This window comes from Armigeres subalbatus, unplaced genomic scaffold, assembly GCF_024139115.2.
Source record: "Armigeres subalbatus isolate Guangzhou_Male unplaced genomic scaffold, GZ_Asu_2 Contig155, whole genome shotgun sequence".
Taxonomy (NCBI): domain Eukaryota; kingdom Metazoa; phylum Arthropoda; class Insecta; order Diptera; family Culicidae; genus Armigeres; species Armigeres subalbatus.
This window is the reverse complement of record NW_026942340.1, coordinates 117345-137271: the sequence shown is the minus strand read 5'-3', so window position 1 is coordinate 137271 and position 19927 is coordinate 117345. Positions and strand designations below refer to the sequence as shown.

Genomic DNA, 19927 nt, shown 5'->3' with positions numbered 1-19927 from the left:
CACTTTTTGTATGAAAGCTTTATTTTTTTTTGTATGCATCGTATCACTCGGCTTGACCTCCTCCCACCCTTTACAGCGTTACGTAATTTGTGAAAGCTCCAATTCCCTTCCTGGAGGAACATCGGGAGGAATTCCTGGAAGAACTTCGGGAGGAATTCTTGGATGAACTTTCGGAGGAATTCCAGAAAATTCCTGGATAAACTTCGGGAGGAATTCTTGGGGGAAATTCCGGAGGAATTCCTGGAGGACTTTCCGGAGGTATTCTTGGAGGAACTTTTGGATGAATTCCTAGAGGAACTTCCGGAGGTAGTCGTGGAGGAACTTCTAGAGGAATTCCAGGAGGATCTTTCGCAGGAACTTCGAGAGGAATTCTCGGAAAAACTTCCGGAGGAATTCCAGGAGGAACTTGTGATCAATTGATCCAAACTTCAGAACAGTTGAAAAACCTAGAACATTTGGCTCGGGTATTACTGAGTTTCAAATCATACACGTGTGCTTCCATGATTTGTATGCATATGATGGGTTTCTGTCAGATTTGCATCGAGCGCAGCTGACCTGGTAGAGCAATTGATTCAAAGTCCACAATAGTTTTGAGAACCGAGAATATCTGGTTTGAGATAAACTGAGCGGAATATCAAACGCATGAGCTCTACGGACTTGTATGGTCATGACTGGTTGATCTCAGGTAACTATCGAGTGCAGCTGACCTGGTAGACCAATTGATCCAATAGACTCCAGAACAGTTTGGAAAACATAGAACATCTGGTTAGGATATAACTGAGTCGCATATCATACGCGTAGGCTCTACTGACTTGTATGGACATGACTGGTCGATTTCGGATAATTATCGAGAGTAGTTGACCTGGTAGACCAAGTAATCCAAACTCCAGAACAGATTGTACAGCCTAGAACATCTGATTTGAGTATATCTGAGCTGCAAATCATACTCGAGGGCACTTAAGACTTGTATGGACATGACTAGTCGATTTCAGACAGCTATCGAGTGCAGTTGACCTGGTAGACCAATTGATCCAAACTCCAGAACACATTGGAAAGCCAAGAACATCTGGTTTGGGTATATTTGTGTAGCAAATCATGCGCGTGGGCACTATGGACTTGTATGGACATGACTGGTCGATTTCAGATAGCTATCAAGCGTAATTGACCTGGTAGACCATTTGATCCAAACTCCAGAACATATTGGAGATCCTAGCACATCTGGGTTGGGTACATCTGAGCTGCAAATAATACGTGTGAGCTCTACGAACTTGTACAGACATGGCTAGTCGATTTCAGAGTAAATGTTGTTCACTCTGAAATATGTCATGTAAAGTAAATTTTTCTTCATTTTGGAAAAACCATCTTTACTCACGCCCCTCTAGGGAAAGTATGAACATCCCTAGAAACTAAACATCACCAGTATGGTGAAACTATATGAGATGGGTAAAACATCCGCAGAAGAATTGTGGAAATCAGTCAAAAGACGGCTGAAAACCAGCTGTTTGAAAATTTAGTTCCCATGATTTTCTGATCACGGTATTCGGCATGTTAATGCATTAGTAAGTATATTGTGTGGCAAATACAATGTATACACTATGTCCGGGGTGTTGAGAATGTTTCCCACCCGAAAACATCCTAGACCGGATCGTGAATCGATCTCGCCATCTCCGGATTCTGCGCCTTTGCTTGAAGGGCTAGCTGGAAACCGTCAAATCAATGCAACTTACAGGCGTTTAGATGGTGCAGTTCGTTTCAGCTAACTTACACGTGCGTTTTCTCTCGAAAGCTTGGGGGCGTTTGACGGAAGTTTCTCGCTTAGATCTATTGATGCCAGTAGAGGGGCTTGGAATCTTCTTCGCTGCTGCAGTGAATGCATTCTGGGTTGGTTTAGCTGCTAGCAATTTTGAGGATGCACCGATTGGTTGTTTCTTAGAGAATGCTGTTATTTCCACTGGAAAACTTTCCAACTGGGCCAATCGTACTAAATGAAGTTCTGATTCGTTGAGTGTCGGCAACTGAACGGCGACGTGATTCCAAACTCCAAACTTGGTGAAACGCTGGATTTCTGATACTCTGTTGGCGACAAAGATTTGCCAACAAAACGGCAGTGAAGAAAGACAACACTTCACTATCATAGTATCGATCCAGAAGTAAGCTTTGGCGGGTATTTTGATGCTATTGCGGATTTTTTCATAAAGATGGCTGAGAAGCAATGCTAACGACAGCTCCAATCGTGGAATTGACTGCTTCTTCTTCTTTCGAGAGAGATCCTCCAATGGCACAACCCGTGATTTCGACGTAATGAGGCGAACGGAGACCGATCCGTCAGTCAATTCGCACCGCAGATACAGGCACGCCCCATATGCAGCTTCCGATGCTAGACTGTTACTGAACCTTATCCATCTTGGTACCGAGATCGATTGCAATGCGCTAGTGTTTCTACGAAACTCCTTCCAGAATATCTGGAGATTATCGGGCAGAGCCGTCCCAGTCTAATTTATGTTTCCAGAGCTGCTGCAGAAATATTTTTGTCTGAACTGTGACCGGACCGATGAGCACGAATGGGTCGAAGATGCGAGCGCCATCCGCGAGTCATCCTGTACTACCGGTCCAACCATTAGTCCATCGTTTAAGGATACTCGCGTCGTTGAGCGGCAAGACGCGTCGAACATGACTCGCAACTTTGTTGTCGTGCTGTCCGGTTTGAGCACAGCACTATGTGGTAAATAATACGATGGTTTTGCGGTGTCTTCGTCGTCGACCTGACGCATGTGGTTCATCGCGAGATATTCTTGAACAAATTCTACGTAGAGTGCTTTCAGCTGGCCATTCACTGCGAACCGTCTCTCCATCCCGTGAAGCCGTTTCAGTGCGATGGCCTTGCACGGAAGAAAAAAAGTACCCAAAATTGAGTATTTTTAAACTTACTTTTGAGTTATTTTTTCTCTTCTCTTTCATCCACTCTTTCTTTTGTTGTCAAAAACAAAAGAGCCAAACAATCCAACGACGCCAGTTCAATACGGGAAGCCAATTTTGAATTTTATTACCTGAGGTCAAAATTGAGTGAATTAAACTTAAATTTGGGTCAATAAATTTTCCGTTGGGTACTTTTTTAACATGGGAGTAAAGGCAAACTAGTTCGACCCTACTTACTCAATTTTGGCTTCCCGTACGGATGTTCGAGGTTGGGTGAATTAAACTCACTATTGGGTAGTTTATTTCTTCCGTGTGGAGTCTCCAACCGACTAACGTGGTGTTCTATTTTAGGTAGCGTTACGACGAACCGTCCCTCAGTGTCGCGTAGCGTCGTCTTCTCGAAGTGCTCTTCGCATACCGTCCCTTCAACAGATAGCGTACTGAAATTATTGCACGACTCCAACTCCGAAAAACTAAAACAAAACGAGCTCTCGCAGTTCAATAGTGGAGTAGGAATAGGTAATTGTGTTGGAGACTTCGACGATATTTCCAGGAATGCGACCTGATACGACCCACCTAAACACCGTGCGCTGTAGCATTGGGCAGTCGTCGGTAATCTTCATTTTGTCCTCCAAATGCAGGTCATAATAATACTCCGCGCCAATGATGATTTCAGTCGGACCTGGCTCATGGAAATCCGGATCCGCCAAATTGACCCAATAGGGAATGGCAAGTTTCTGGATGTTAACTTGAGCAAGGCTTGTCGTGACGAAACAGTATTTCGAGCATGAATCCAGAAGAACTCTTGCTAGCTGGGCATTTTCATCCTTGTCCGACACGCGCACTAGCGTTGTCGATAGCAAAACTTGCGAGTAGCGGTGTGTATGGTGACAGGTAGGGAATTGCATGGAAGTGTGTGATCTGTGGCGAGTGATTGTGGTTGTGTTTGCAAGAACGAGTTTGTGTTTGAAACCAAAAAAAAACTGGCGCTTGAACCAGTCGGCTGAGTATGTGTTGATTGAATCTGGGCTCATATTGGCTGTATTTGCTGTATGTATGACATTCGTGATCGGTTCTGAACTTGTGAACCGGAGGAATCGTTTTGCGGCGTAAACGCAGTGGGTCTTCCTCCGTTAGAACCTCCGGAAGGAGAGAATGATGCTTCTTCTGGCAGTTTTCGCACACGCAGGCAGTACAAGCTCGAACCATGTGCGACGACGATAGGCAATTCAGGCACAACCCATAACGTTTCACTTTCTCATATCGCTCAGGAATCTTCATCTTAATAAACCGTTGACACTTGAACGCTGAATGCATTTCTTCGGAGCAGAATGGACATCGACTAGAAAACTAAAGCGAAAGTCTGAGCATAACTCACGTTGTTTGCGTAGGAAATTCATCAGCTCATATGCACAAGGATCGTGCTCCATTTTGATGTATCCTCACCGATTTTGTCCAGCATTTGGAGATAACGTTCATACTCGCTGATAAGATGGCAAAGAGATTCGTGGTTCTCCTGTTTCAACGGTTCTACAGCAAAAAGAGCGTCGATATGAGATTTTACAATAAGCTTTTTGTTTTCATACCGTTTTTGCAGCAGTACCCAGGCAATGATGTAATTCGCAGCCGTTATCTCAATCATTCCGATTTCTTGCAGGGGCTCACCCACGAGTAAGTAAGTTGATGTAAGTTGTTGATTTCGGTGGATTACCCTTCTGAACATATCTCTGAACGTGATCCAGTCTCGGATTTTACCACCGAAATTAGGTAGACGAATCTCCGCTAGCTTCACCGTAGATAAAGCAGTGCAATCTGCTTGGTTTGTGGCTCTGGATGACCCAGATGATGATTCTGGATTTTGGTCGAAGAAGCTTCAATGCCGCTTTCAGTTGACAATACGTTTCCTCGGCTTGCTGAATAATGGCGTTGTTTTCCGTCTGTCGCTTATCTACGAGCGCCGTCAATCGGGCTTTCAATTCCGCCGGCTCGGCCTTGGAATCCATCAGGTCCTTTTCGTCCGCATACTCGGTAAGCACCTCAATCTTCCGTCGTAGAACGTATAACTTTTTCATCGCATCCTCCAGAGTTTCCATCCTCGTTTCAATTTGCTCTTCTTGCTTATCCCTTTTGTATTTCGTGATGAACTGCCTCACGCCATCGAGGGTACTCCGAACCTGACGTTGCTGGGTTTTCAGCTCTTCTATTTCGCTGGACATTTTATGCACTCTCGTACCACTTTTCAATAGCACTATATTTGTTTTGGCTCACACTGTAGTCTATTGATAATGATATTTCTCACTGCACGCACGGTAGTCTATAATTGTTCCAGTCCACTAGCACTCACTATAACACAACACCGCGATACGCGACTCGACTCGACGACCCACAAGTGACAGCAAACAGAACGATCAGATTTGACTACCGCGAGGGGGGAGGGCAACCAGGTGAAGTAACAAGCAGAAAACAGCCAGCAGAACCAAAGTCATGAATAAAATATTCAAAAAATTGAGATAAGCTTCCGAATATGTAATTCAGAACTTTTTCCGTATCATACTTCAATCAGATTTTAATTACATTTTGTCTAGAATTTATTATAAGCATTTTAAAATGATCTTCCTATGCTGTGCTGAAGGATCTGTCAAAGTTAACACCGTCGTGTGTCTTCTTCTTATTTTTACTTGGATTCGTCTATAAAAACTAAGTGTGTTGTTCTTACCGGTAACTGAACAGCTTTTGTGTTCTTCACTTCACTTGTTGCTCGCAAATGTCCACTTTCAATCACCCAATGGTCAATCCGGTTCGAAGGACCAAAATGTTTCGTCATCTGTCCGTTGGTGATGATGTGGTTTCGGAGATGCAACTTAAAGCTCGCGAGTCGAAAGAATTTAAACTGTCAAACCTAACTGACTACCTCTCGTATTGACTGCGATTAGATGAGGTCAGTTGTGGTGAACATAAGAACCGATAAATTCCGATCGATGGCTATCCTGCCGTAATCTGGAAAAGTGACGTAACAGCCATTTTACAACATGCTTGTTTTCCATTTTTCTGTTAAAGAGCTCGATGAGTAGTACTCGTTAACATCATTTTTGGAAAATGGCGTATACGTCACTTTTTCAGATTACGACAGTATCTACGTTAACGCTATCTACTTTCGTGTGATAAGAGATAGGGAGCTAATCATTTAGGGGCGATTCAAATATGACGTCCATTACTTTTTCTTTTTTAGAATTCCAGTAATGATCGTTACATTGTTCGGTTGCATTTATCCGGGTAACGTTGGAGGAATGCCTCCGAGAAGACAGTCGTAGCGGCAAGGGCGTTCCTCAATACGCAATCGTATAGGCTGCGCATCCAGCGACTGACTAGGGTTTGGTGAAGGGGCTGGGAATCGAACCCATGACCATTCGTTTGTAAGGCGAACGTGTAGCGAACTGCGCTACGGGGCCTCCTAACAATATTGCTATTAGGAGAATTATTTTGGGTTGTTGCACAAATGTTTTTCTAATTTTCCACATAACAGTACTGGTAAATGATTGTTTGGACAATAGTTTATAAGATTATTTTTTTCTAACCCAACATCATTCAACCTAACGAAACAATATAGTGTTCCATGTTTCGCTGCTTATTGCACTCTTGCTCACTTAACAGTAAGGACGACGCCGTTCTCCTCACTATGTCTCCCAAATGTGACACAAATAAGAGCAAGATAAATTAATTAGTTAATGCTATATGATATCACACTTTAATTTTTGGTCACCCACATTGTGCTGAGCGATGAAGGATGACTTGCTCGAAAGTGTCCACCCGGCCAGGCGATGTTGTACAGGCCACAGGCAGGTATATAACGAAGGCACACACAATGAAGCTCTTCCGAAATCCAGGACATCGATCTGCACCGTGTGACATCCCACACCGCACAGAGAAGTCGAACGGGAGCACTCTTATTCAGTATCTGCCGTTGAGTGAGAAGTGCAGAAAGGACAGCCAGGAGCCCTATGATTTGCCGCCCGGTTAGGAGTAGGAGAGTATCCATCGTGATGGAACAAGATTTATTTAGTGGTACGCAAAAGAGATTCACCACTCGACGTCGGTATTCAATAAGCAGGAAGATGGTGCCCCCGAATGACACCATTAACAATCGGGACGGGAGAGTTGAAATATGACGACCATTAATTTGGATGAGGTGGAACTGGTATGCGATGACATCGCTGGAAAGGGGAGCTGCCCGACAAATTATGACGAGTTACAGATTTAGAGCAACTGTTTGGTAATCAATATGAAACATATTATATATTTGTTTTTTTTTTTTTTTTTTCGTTTCGGTTTGATAAGATAACTCCTTTTCTTTTACTTATTTTCTTTATCAAATTAGTATATTATTCATTCTTACAGAGTATAGCCAATGTAATTTAAAATAAATTTCAAAATTACGAACTGAGATTTATTTGAAAATTATTTCTTATGTGATTAGAATTGAAATGCGGGTGTTGCTGTATTTTCTTCATATGAAATCAAAGTCTGGGCATTTCAGTTGGAACATATTTTAGGGAAATCTTCTTCAAAGTTGCCTATTTGCTCCTTCAATGTACTGGGCATTAACATAATTTGATGAGAGCTGAACTTTTAATTTTTACTCGTGACAGATCTGAATTTTTCATAAATTGTGACTTCAATGCCAAACACCGTTCGTTTGTAATCCTCCAAATCATCCGTAAATTTTTCGTTAGGCGTCTCATATCTCGAGGATGTTTTGCGTAGTTTCTATTAATTCAAATTAGAAAAGATTTTTTTCGTATCGAAATCACGCGAATTCATCTCCTTTGAAAATGCTTAGGAACAAAATGGATAATAGAAATTCCCGAGGAGTGAGAATCAAATATTGCCAAAAGTACTACTAGTCGTTGAACGCAAAATATCATTTAAAGAGTAGTTTTCTTTCTTCATAAATCAATGTATTACGACAACAACAAACATTCCACCAAATTAGCAGAAATTAACACCACTTGTGATGGAGCGCGTACAAGACTTCTTATAAACGAGTTCTTTATTTCACCCTTCTTATGGCAAACATCACTCCTCATAATGATAGCTCAAAATTACCCTTCGCCAGAGTTGAACGAAAAACATTACTGTGTTTTAATAACGTGTCGTTTGGACATTGCCCCTTCTTAACTGACCACCGTAGTTCCGCAAAGGGGTTGCTTTCGGCGCGATAATTCTTCAAGTGTCGTAAATTTCAATCCGAAGATGGTCATCGCTAGGTTCATGAACGTTGGGAACATCAAGAGGAGCATGTTTGGGCTTGTTTGCGTTGAACTTTGGTGGTAAGTTTAGTGCCTATACATATTCAAATCTTTGGGGTAATTTGTTGGGATTCGGGCCCTTTCGAAAAAGGGAAATCTTGATAGATTGGAGTCAGTAGCTTCAAGGGAATAATACAAATAGAAATAACGCTATGCTTCGTCGCATTAGGACTCGCGTTTGTCGAATAGTGCCGTCCAAAATAACAACTTTTCACATCATTATCCGAGCAGTAGTACTCCCTCGTTTCCGCTTGGTTCGATAAGTTTTCCCTTTTTCCACCGAAGGGATTCACTCCCTCCCGAAAGGCGGGAGTAGTTGGTCTTCCTCTAATCTGGTGTCTTTTATTTCCAGATCGATGCGCTCACGGGAAACGCATGACCACCACTCCGTCGTCGAATGGAAAGTTCAACCCTCTTGGCTCGAAATATGGCCGCGCGTCCACAGGAACACCATTCGGTTTGGTCTGCGATGGTGCTGATGGTGCTGGCCGAGTGGCAAATGTATGGTGAGAGGTGGCCGACGAGGACGATCGGAGATGGTCTCCAGGGTACTTAATTTCACTCTTCAACTTTACCATTGCCAACCGCTGAAGCCAGCGCTAACCATTGACTTCCATGCCTGTATGGTGGTTTTTAGTTGCTTTGTCTGACGGAACGCAGGTTGATTACCATGTGTAAAACAAAAGGATCAGGGTCTGTTTTAATAAATTAATTTAGGTAATAGAACCTAGAAGCAAATTCAGTTATGCAACACATTTTAAGCATTCAATAATAAAAATTTATTAATTTACATTTACTATTACATCATTTACTATTCATAAAAAAGCTATTTTAGTTACAAGATAAAGATTGTCGTTTCGTTCCCTTTGTTCTGCTGTCCAAAACATGTGTGGTACCTAACTGTTAAATCGTATGTATTTTCACTTCATTGACATTTAGATCCCCTATCCTCGCCAGCAAAAGATGTTCCGGACAGCGCCAATGTTTATCTGGTAACTAAAATATCTTTTATTCATAACATAGGCAAAAGTTATATTGAGAAAACCCGAAAAGAAAACAACTTCAGGTTAAACGGTATAAACTGTTCAAAAACAATTTTTTTTTTCCAATTTCGTTTATTTGGTAGGCTTAGGCGTGTATAACACTTTACGGAGTCATGTGAATGTTTATATGTTTACAATAGTTTTAGTTGTAACATTAACATTAACATTAACGAAAGGACGCCCGTGTTAGTTTGCAGACTGCGAGATATTTTAATAACTTCAGAAATTTAGGAATTTGACTGAAAGGATGTGAAATCGAACATACTTACTTACTTACTTACTTATTTTGTTCAATCCAAACTGACAATGAATGTTTCGTTTGATGCAAGCTTGAAAGTATGATTCGTAAAGAGCTGAGTAGAATAGATACGTTGGCGTGCGTTTTGACAGTTTTCTCATGGAAGATTTGAACAGCTGCCAATACCAGGCCAATACCATAGACTCCAATACTAGATGATAGAGTTTGTGCTGTTTCTGAGCTACCTTTGGTGGTCATTTGAAAATCGTTGACTGCAATCACAACAAGGGACAGATAGCTTGCTCGGGATTACTATGTCTGAAACTCGATTATGCATATGCACAACATGTGATAGATTTAGTTCGGAAAAGGTATTGGAGGGTAACCGCCCCTTCGGTGGGCTTTGTGCTTTCCCTACTAAGACAGACAAGTGCTAGACAAGTGCTAGACAAGTGCTTTCCCTACTAAGATACGAAGGACCTCCGTCGTCCTCCGCAGCTTAGTGTGTGAGTTTCATCTGAAAATGTATTCCGAGAATTCGGCTGGTGGTCCGGTGCTGGGAATTTGGTTTTACCAGTACCCGTAACAAACGAACCCACCGCAGGAAGAAGAAAGAATATGAAGAACAAGTGATCAGCGAGGCGCAGGACAAAATGGAGCAGAACGATATGCGGAGGTTCTATGAGTCTGTCAATGGTGTGCGGAGAAAGACAGCGCCATCTCCCGTCATGTGCAACGACCTACAAGGGAATTTTCTGACAGATAAAACCGAAGTGGCTGCCAGGTGGAAGCAACACTTCGAGACTTTGTTGAATAGTGGAAGTGACGGTGAGCAGAATAAATATTAGCGACGATGGACAAGCTGTGGAGTCGCCTACACTAGATGAGGTTAAAAAAGCTGTTTAAGAGCTGAAAAACAATAAGGCTGCGGGGAAGGACCAGCTCCCGGCTGAACTTCTCAAACATGACAGTGAGCAGCTTTATGAAGTTCTGCACCAAATTATGTCGAAAATATGGGAAGACGAGGAAATGCCTGCTAGCTGGTTGTACGGCCTCATTTGCCCTCTCTTTAAGAAAGAGCACAGACTGGAGTGCGCCAATTATCGAGGAATAACCATCCTTAATTCGGCGTACAAAATTATGTCCCGTATTCAGTTCAACAAATTGAGACCGCTTGAAGAGTCTATCGTCGGCGAATACCAAGCAGGTTTTCGTGAGGGCCGAAACAGATCCTTGATAAATTCCGGGAGTACAACTTGCAGACACATCATCTGTTTATTGATTTCAAGGCGGCGTACGATTCAGTAAAACGGAATGAATTATGGCAAATTATGCTTGAACATGGTTTTCCGGCGAAACTGATACGGCTGATTCGTATAACGTTGGACGGATCGAAATCAAGTGTAAGCACGGCGTGTGTATGGGGGACCTTTATGACAAAAAAATGAGCATCGCCAAAACTTTCACTACGTGAAAATATAGCTCTTAAGCTTTCATTTCGTGACTATTTGAAAAAAATCTACCGAGGGGTCTCGAACAACTTTTTTTTTCTCCCTGAAACGGATTTTTGTAGTTGGAAGACCAACGATTATTATTTATCGCATCCCATTTAAAATGAGATTCCTGGATTTTTTTATTCCAATAATCGTATATAAACTCAGGGGTACCGAAATTACCAAGTTATAGTCCAAATTAATAGTTTGTTGGAGCTCAAGCGTCAAAGTGCATGACGAAGCCGAACTCGATATATTTATGTTATCCCCTGCAAACAGCTAAGAAAGGGTTGGATGGAGATTATGCTCTGCATCGTCATCTTATGCACATATACACCCAATTCTTTCCCAAATATATACCAAAATTGAAACTTTGGTGGTAAATTTGATGGTAAAAAAATGGTAACTTGGCTTAGAAACCTCGCAGTTAATAACTGTGGAAGTGTTGATTGAACACTCAACTGTGAGGCGGCAATGTCTTAGTGGGGAATGTAATGCCAAAACGAAGAAGGAGAAGTAATCCCAAGCAACACCTCTTGTTTCTCAGTGAGTAACAACAACTGTGGTGTGACTTACTAAAGGTCTGACTTATGCACAACGCGTCGTATTTGGAACTCCTTTGTGACACAAAAAGCGCAAGAGGTGGAGCCTATTCGCAACATCTTGCGGCTACAATGAAAATAAAAACACAAAAACCAACCGGGGATCGAACCATGGACCTTGAGATTTGCAACCTTCTACTATAACCATCACACCAACAATTCTATTCGGAGATTCTGCTACAAGTGCACTACATAAACAACAAAGTCATTTGTAACTTCATTGTACCTTAAACGGAACATGCCGGGGACTGTCAAAAGTAAAATACTGCTTAGCTGAGCTCAAAGTATTTTGCAACATATCAGAAACATTGTCGTAACAACAATGAACCAAAGTGTTATTAATTCTGCAACTAATCTGTTTTGTTTCTGATATGAAACACATCGAATTTTAAAACCACCCAAGAAGTCAGATGGGTAGAATATTGCGACGCCACTTAAGGTGATTATACAATCAAGCCATGTGGTGAATTTCAAATTCACCACACGGTTTTCTACTCCTATTATCAAAAGTTCAAAACCAGCGTAATATTTCTGTACAATGCTGAAATTAAAGTCGATTGCTTAGCATGAGTAATCAAACGATCTACAGATGTTGTGATCCTTAAGGGCGTTGCTGTTCTCTCAATTCGTGCTCTTGAAAAATCACTGGAAAAAGCACGTGATTCCCAAGATGGCCGATTTGTGCTTTGTTATATAATCACCTTAAACGGAAATGAAACATTGTGATTTTCTGAAACTGGGAAGTGGCTTCAATGTGACTCGATGTATTGCCAGTGTCTTCAATGCAATTTATTAGGAACAAACACCTATTTGAAAGATGTTGCGCGTGCTGCTTGGGATGTAGATACACATAATTCACTTTTTACACTTTTTTTCTGTCGTGTTTTTGATTGTGTAACTTCAATTTATCACTAAAAACTATCCAACATGCTCATAGAAATCCTTAATACCTCACTCAAATAGAAATCAGATTTCAATTGATATACGGTAAACAGATGAGCGCAAAAATGAGTCATGCTAAGTGTACAATAAAGGCAAAAATGGAAGTAAATATCTAGCTTTTAGTTTAAAATAAAATCTCTTCTGATTTCAACAAAAAGTGACATGGGTATAAGAAAACTTAAAAATATGTACTATATTTTGTCCTAGAGATCATATCGCTGCGATGCATAGTTGATGAGAACGAGTGATTCATCCAGACAAGCAAATTCATTTTACTACAAATGTTGTGGCAAACATACAACTTTCTATGATATTGCACTGCGTGAGCTTGGAGAAATACTCATTCGAAACTATTATTTTCACTCGAAATTCATTACCAATTTAAAAATTAGTCCACTTTTCATTGTGTTGTCGCATTATTGCTATTTTGCTTTTGGCAATCACTTTCAATAACGTTCAATTATTTGGTCAAGCCGAATACCACCAACATAAAACGCAAACACAAAACCTGGACGATCAGAACCAGGGTAGTTTTAGAAGTTTTTGGAGAAGAGTTTGAATTTTAGACACAAAAATCGTGCTGAAGGGATGACTCTAATAAAATCTGAATTGCCTAAGAGTTCAGAAAAGTTAACCAGTAAACGAAAATCAGTCTCCTGCCCTATGCATCAAATGCATCTTCTTCTAAAAAGACACTTATTTTCATGACTCTTGGTACAACCACCAGACTTTGAAGTAATCGATGAGCTTTACTTTTATTCATTTATCTAGTGGAAAAAATCTAGCTCAACAATGCACACTGGTTCAGAAGCCCCCAAAACGTGCGTTTTTTAGTTTTCGACCTGAAAACTACATTTTAGAGTCATGATGTCTTCAGAAGAGTTGAAGGATGTTTCTTGGGCTTTCTTTTGATAAGAAAATATCAATGATCTATCCACCTTGAAGGGCGGTATGAAATAAAAAAATTACGCAGATGTACAAAAGCAGTGGTTGTTCTCTGCAATGTTATAAAGAATGTGAATTGGAACATCTTTTCTGAAGACACAATATTGGACCAACGGTTTTGTAAGGAATTAGAGCACGTTTTGTATGCATGACCCCCAAAAATCATATTTTGAGCATAACTTTTCCGGAAATGATTTTAGCACTATGGTTTATTCTAGAAAGTTGTGCATAATGACAAAAAACATGTTTGTCTAGAAGACTACTTTGATCTATCTTGAAACCTGTCAAAGTTATTAAGGAATCTTTAGAAAAAATAGTCAATTTTCACATCAACACACCATGAAAAGCGGCAAGAGGCGGCAAGCTAAACAGCCACCATCTGAAAGATTCGGTTTTAAGCTACCGAATGCACAATGTTTTGTTTTGTTCCGTCGTGTTCCACTATTGTTTTGAATCGACTTAAAATAGTCCTTAATGTACGTTTTTCAGTACAACTGTTACGTAAACAATTAATAAGTGGCTAATATGATTAGTTATTTATTTCATGGTTACAATCTCGACAAATGACAGCCATTCGTCTTAAATGTAGCTGTTTCGTCTTGATGGAGATTGTTACTATGCAATAAATATCCAATCATGTGAAACATGGACAGTAAAGGAGGCTGATCAGAGAGCTTTCGGAGTTTTTGAGCATAAGGTGCTGCGGGCAATACTCGGCGGTAAACAAGAGAACGGTATTGGCGGCGCCGCATGAATCACGAATATTACCAGGTGTATAAAGGGCTGGATATTATTAAGCTTATTCAACACGGCAGACTACGGTGGGCTGGTCACGTTGCTCGTATGCCGGATGAACGTCAAGCGAAGATAATATTTAGTAGAGAATCCGGAAGAGGCCGCAGGCTTCGTGGAAGGCCGCTTACACGATGGCTTTTTGCAGTTGAAGAGGACCTGAGGGCGCTCAATGTTCAGGGCAACTGGAAGCGATTGGCCCAGGATCGAGTCCAGTGGAGAAGGGTACTCCATTCGGCGTAGGTTCATCGAAGAGCTGTAGCCCATCAAGTATCAAGTAAGTAAGTATCATCATATAAACACCTACCTGAAAATCGTCATACAATCATTGCTTGAAGCTGTTAATCACCACACAATAATTCTAAACTCACACACTTCAATTCTTTCTATTTGTTCGTTTCACCTAAACTTATATAAACATGTTTAAATACATTTAAAAATGTATCCTCAAACCGCAATTCACCTCGGCCTAAGAACTTCTAGCCGTATGCAGAAGCTGTAAAACGTAATTTAGTGTCCAACTGGTGTAGCAAATTTGCTTTGTATTGATTACGATAGATTCCATGGAAAAGTAAGCAATGGTACTATTAATATCGACTATTAACTTTAAACATTAATTCCACAACTATTTTTGTGCAAAGCAGATGGACAAGGAAAACTTATTCCAACGGATTTATGACCAATTCTGCGCCGCATACCCCGTCAAGTTCAGAAAGGACTTGTAAGTACGATGTGCCGAACATTGGAGAGAGATAAGAAAGAAAGAGGACTTCAGGAATCTCTACTTGGCCAAGGAACAAGAATTGACAGATTTGGTGACCGAATCGAGGAACAAGTATCAACGGTTTTTCAAGCAGTTCCCAACAACGAAACCAAGGGTAAGTCTCAATCAAACAAATAATAATACACAATCAGATGGAGCTGAGCCAGTCATGAACGATAGTGAACAAGCGCCAATCGTTTTGTCAATTTCGACTCCCACATCGATCACTGAGAAATCAGCGAAAGCAGCTGATTGTGAACCTGGACCAAGTGGTGTTACTCCGCCGTTAAGAATGAGTTGGCCATCGTGAATGCTGATATCACAAATTTACTATTGCGGCAGTACAAGGAGATGATAACCGTCGATCAGCTTCTTGATCTTGAAAAGTTAAAAAAGTCTGAGGATCGCCTTGAAAAAAAAACTTGAAAAATCTCATTGACGGTCAACTACGGCAGCAGACGTTTCGTGACAATCTGAAAGAAACAGAAACTCTCGGAGCATTCGCCTGCAAAAGCATCAAAGCTCAACAGCTGTTCAGGAAGGCCGCGGAAGTATGATGAAGCAGAAATAATGGATGCCATCATTGATATCGCTCAGAACGGCTCATCTACGGTCAAAACTTTGGATGCCCTAGTAGAACGACTGAAGTAAGTGTTATGATTATATGCTTCTGTGTCTTTGTGCTAGCATTACGAATGCCCCAATACCTTCAAAGTTTTATAAATAATAATTTTATATATAATAAATGCCTTTTTTGAAAATGTAAATGCCTTTTGTATGTTAAGCAGCTATTAAACGATCACTAAAGTAGACATTTGATATCTTTTTTTTTACTGGAAGTCGCTTATATCAACCACTTTTGACGTAGAACTACGTCTGTCTTTTCTCTATTTGGGTACACTTTACGATTGCGAAAATCGGGGACCGTCACGAAATATGACTTTAAACTTTAATAACTGAGCCTTTTCTCGAAGGATTTTAATTTTTTTTTACCATTCGATCAAGGATGAGTCAACGCTTCTTAGTATTTGTATGAAAATACTGATTTTAAACTATTTATTATTGATAATTGATAAAAAGTTTAGAAATAGGTAAACCAATCAATCACGTGCATGCATCACTAGCACATACATGAAAAATCAATCACTTGCGGGTTTGGATCTAATCCTCAGTTTGAACAAGATTTCACGCAGAGCGGACATATCAAAGCGATCGCAGCGGAGCGGACACAGCATCACGGAGGCGCTGGTAACATTTTCAACGGAAATCCATCGCAGTGGTTTTGGTGCTCGGTGTGTTGCTGGAGATCATTCAACCGATCAAAATGGCTCACGCGTGTAATAGAGAAATTCTTATTTATATATTTAAACATTTTTTGTTCTACAATTATTTTTAAACATGTACAGTAATCGACTGGCTTGGCCCTCCAACTCATGTTAGGTTATTCCGGCCAGACGGTGGACCTCGGATGTTCTTGTCCTAGGAGGGGTGTTGAGGATCATCCTCAGGAATTTGTTTTGGACCCGTTGAAGTTTGAGGTGGTGGGTTTTAGCGCAGCTCTCCCAGACCGGCATGCCATATTCGATCACAGAGAGGATGATTTGCTTGTAGACAGCAAGCTTATTTTTCAGGGAAAATGACGACCGACGGTTGATCAAAGGGTACAGTAGTTTCAACAAAACGTTACACTTCGTCACCGTCTTGTCAACCTGTTGGCGGAAAATAAGCTATCTGTCGAGGGTCAAGCCAAGGTAGTTGGCCTCATTGGCCCATTCCACAGTCGTGCCATTGAGGATGATTTTACAGTCCCCAGGCGGAACAAGTTTAGGGGATTTGGAGTGGGGGAAAATGATGACCTGGGTTTTCGCCGCGTTGATACAGATCTTCCAGCTGGTGAGGTACTCTGTCAGGGCAACCAGGCCTCTTTGGAGTTTTGCCACTAGTGCTCTGATCACTCTACCGTTGTAGACGATGGAAGTGTCATCTGCGAACAGAGACAGAATGCCGCCTTCTGGAGGTTCTGGCATGTCGGAGGTGGAGGCCTTCTTCATGATTTCCAAAAACGCCGCCCGCTTTGGGCAGTCCTTGGTTGTAGCCCGATGCTTGTCGCCACAGTTGGCGCATTCGGGATCAGCAACCTCCATCTTGTCGCACTCATGTCGGATGGAGCTCGCCACATTTGTTGCAGCCCGGCTTCATGCGGCAGTTCCTGGTGCCGTGCCCGAAATTGAAGCATTTGGTGCACTGCGTGACGTCGCGGTGCACTGGCCGATATAGCTCCCAGTCAACGATGGTGTAATTTATAACGCCGACCAGCTTCAGGTCCTTCCACGTGGTGGAGCCGTGCTCCAGGTGGACCAGGTAAAGCTGGTCGCGATATCTCCTCGTCTTGTCGTGACGAGCGATCTTGTGCACGGCCACCGGTTTCAATCCGCAACTTTCGAGCTCAGCTTTTAACTCCTCTTCCTTCATGTCGTGGAGTCCTCGCAGCAAAGCCTTTAGCGGCTTCGTGCCGGGGTGGTCATGAGTGTAGTACTCATACTTGTGGACCTCAAGGAACTCCACGACGGATTGATGATGGTCCTTGTTTGTCGGCATCACTTTCACGCCCTCGCTGCAGAGCCGAAAAGTACATTTCAGCCCTTTAGCGATCAGCTGGCGAATTTTTGGGCGCAAATCTGGCGATTCGTCCTTAAGAACACAGGCGGGCACTTCTCCTTCTGCTCCGGTTGCACCTGCGGCAGCTGCGATTGCTGCTTCTTCCTCTTTTTGGGCGGATTGCCGGCGTCATCAAGTGGCAACGGAGAGAACACGTTGCTCTGCAAAAGCTGCTTGGAGGGGTTACCCGCGCCTCCAAGAGCAGTGCGCTTAGGCACTTATCCAGCGACCGAATCGGCCACCGAGTCTCCCATGACGGGTCCGGGAGAAAATAACTCCAACGCGACAAGCGAAAACGTAAACAGCGAACGAACGAGAAAAAACACTTCGAAAAAATGCGCGAGCAAAAAACACGTCCGTACGTGTTGCTGTCTCCAGATGATTTTTGATGACTCGCACGCGGCAGACACTGCTTATTTTATACACAAATAAAATCTTGCGGTTGACCAAAAGCCCCGCAACCTACAGCTATCTGATGCCTGTGATGGGAATGCATGAACAAGATTGGTTCAGAAAATTTTACTGGGTATGACAACAGTTTAAATTTTCAACAGTTTATCGCAAATATTATTGAGTGTCAACAAAACTAATAAATTGCTGGAGAGTTTTTGAGTCGATTGATGTGTGAATCTCCAAAATCCATCGAAAGATAAAGGCGTTATTATCGTTTAAAATCTTAAATGATTTCGTGATGGTTCCCAATTTTGGATTTTAATTTGACACCCAGTACCTTCGGGTAAGACGTTGTCCAACGTCAAAAAATCACAAAAATAAGAAACAAATTAATTATTTTTTTTTCATTGATTTGTTTTTCATGGGATGAATATCGGAGTTATGAGATCAAGTCCAGGAGCTCCCGTGTTTCTATGGCGCGATACAATAATTCTGTAAGGGGCTTTTTGGGTTTGTTCAACTTGTTTATATAAAGCGTAAAATAATAGTAGACCCGCTCCCCTTGAGCCCTTACGTAACTAGTGTACAGATTGAAACCTGCCAGCCTAACGAGTTTCCCGTTTTTAGTTGAAATGGCTTAAGCGCCACTACCGGAGGAGACCATTAACCTGATCGAAGGTTGCCCGACCTAGTGAGACCCTTCAGGGGAGGGTAATATTTTTCCCAAAGAGATTGGGCGGGAGACAAGTGGGCTGTTCAGGGAAAATTGGATGCCTTTAGACCGTGAGGTCTAGCAAATAGAGAAATTGGTGTGAACAGAGGTGATTTCCGCCGGCGACAAAGCAATATTCGCGGTTGTTATCATCATTGGAAGACTTAAACCAATACACTCCGAACAAGCCACGTTCGAATGGAGAGAATCCTTGGTTGGAGTAAGGGCCAACCTCCCCAGTAAATAACCAAAAGAAACCTAAAAAAAACGACCGAGATGTGAAAGTACTCCTACTTCACCTTTTCAAATTTCTCCCATCCGTCCAGAAACTATCGAGCTACAGTGTACAAAAAAGCATTTATTGAATTCAGTTCATTTATATTGGATCTACTTGATCGACATCGTTAATCTTAACACTAGGCCTAGCTACAAATTCATCTCCCTCTATACTCTTTCTAACTGCTCGAATTCAATTGGCGGTGTAACTTAAACTGGTGCGGTGTTCACTCTTTCTGAACTATGAATAAGCCAACTACCTCGCTGATGCGTACGGAAGGAACGGTAGGGCTATCGGCTTGGCCACGCTAGCGGATTGGCTAAGGCTAGGGGCTTTCATTCGCCATGCGCATGGGGAAAAATAATGGAACATGCATGTTACTCACTCTGTTCGTTGCATACCAACTTGGAGGCGTCGGCGGTTCTCCACTACTGCTGCTTTGGCGCCACGCGTGTCACGCGCGGTCTCTCCCACGGACTCCGAAATGGTTCACGCGTCGTTCATCGATGTCACCGTTGTCGATGACGCCTCCGGCGCGAAATTGTGGACTGCTCGACGGGGTACAGCCGTCGGTGGCGTCGAGCTACGGTGTGCGCCTCCCGATCCAAAGGTCGCCGTTGCGAATCCGGCCGGGGAAAAAACTTTTTACGCGACCGAGTCACGCTCTCCACGCCGTCACTCACGAGAAAGGATGAATAAAATTGATTACCGGTTCCTAACCGGTCCGGTTGTTGCCGCCCTGCCAAGGGCGCGGGAAAAAACGTGCGCTGCCCTCTCCGGTCCACGTGTACCACCGGGACGTCCTTCGTAGCAGGTAAACGGGGTCAAAAGCAGTCTCCAACTGTAT

At 42.3% G+C, this 19927-nt stretch overlaps 1 protein-coding gene across 1 annotated transcript; it reads right to left on the bottom strand.

Moving 5' to 3' along the window:
* Positions 1–2492: 2492 nt before the first annotated feature.
* LOC134202996 (uncharacterized) lies at positions 2493–4558 on the bottom strand. Its single transcript, XM_062677996.1, has 4 exons — positions 4363–4558; positions 3493–3781; positions 3251–3389; positions 2493–2879 (listed from the first exon to the last, which is right to left on the bottom strand). Exons 1-4 carry the CDS (start codon positions 4556–4558, stop codon positions 2493–2495), a joined length of 1011 nt encoding a protein of 336 aa, XP_062533980.1.
* Between the last annotated feature and the right edge of the window lie 15369 nt (positions 4559–19927).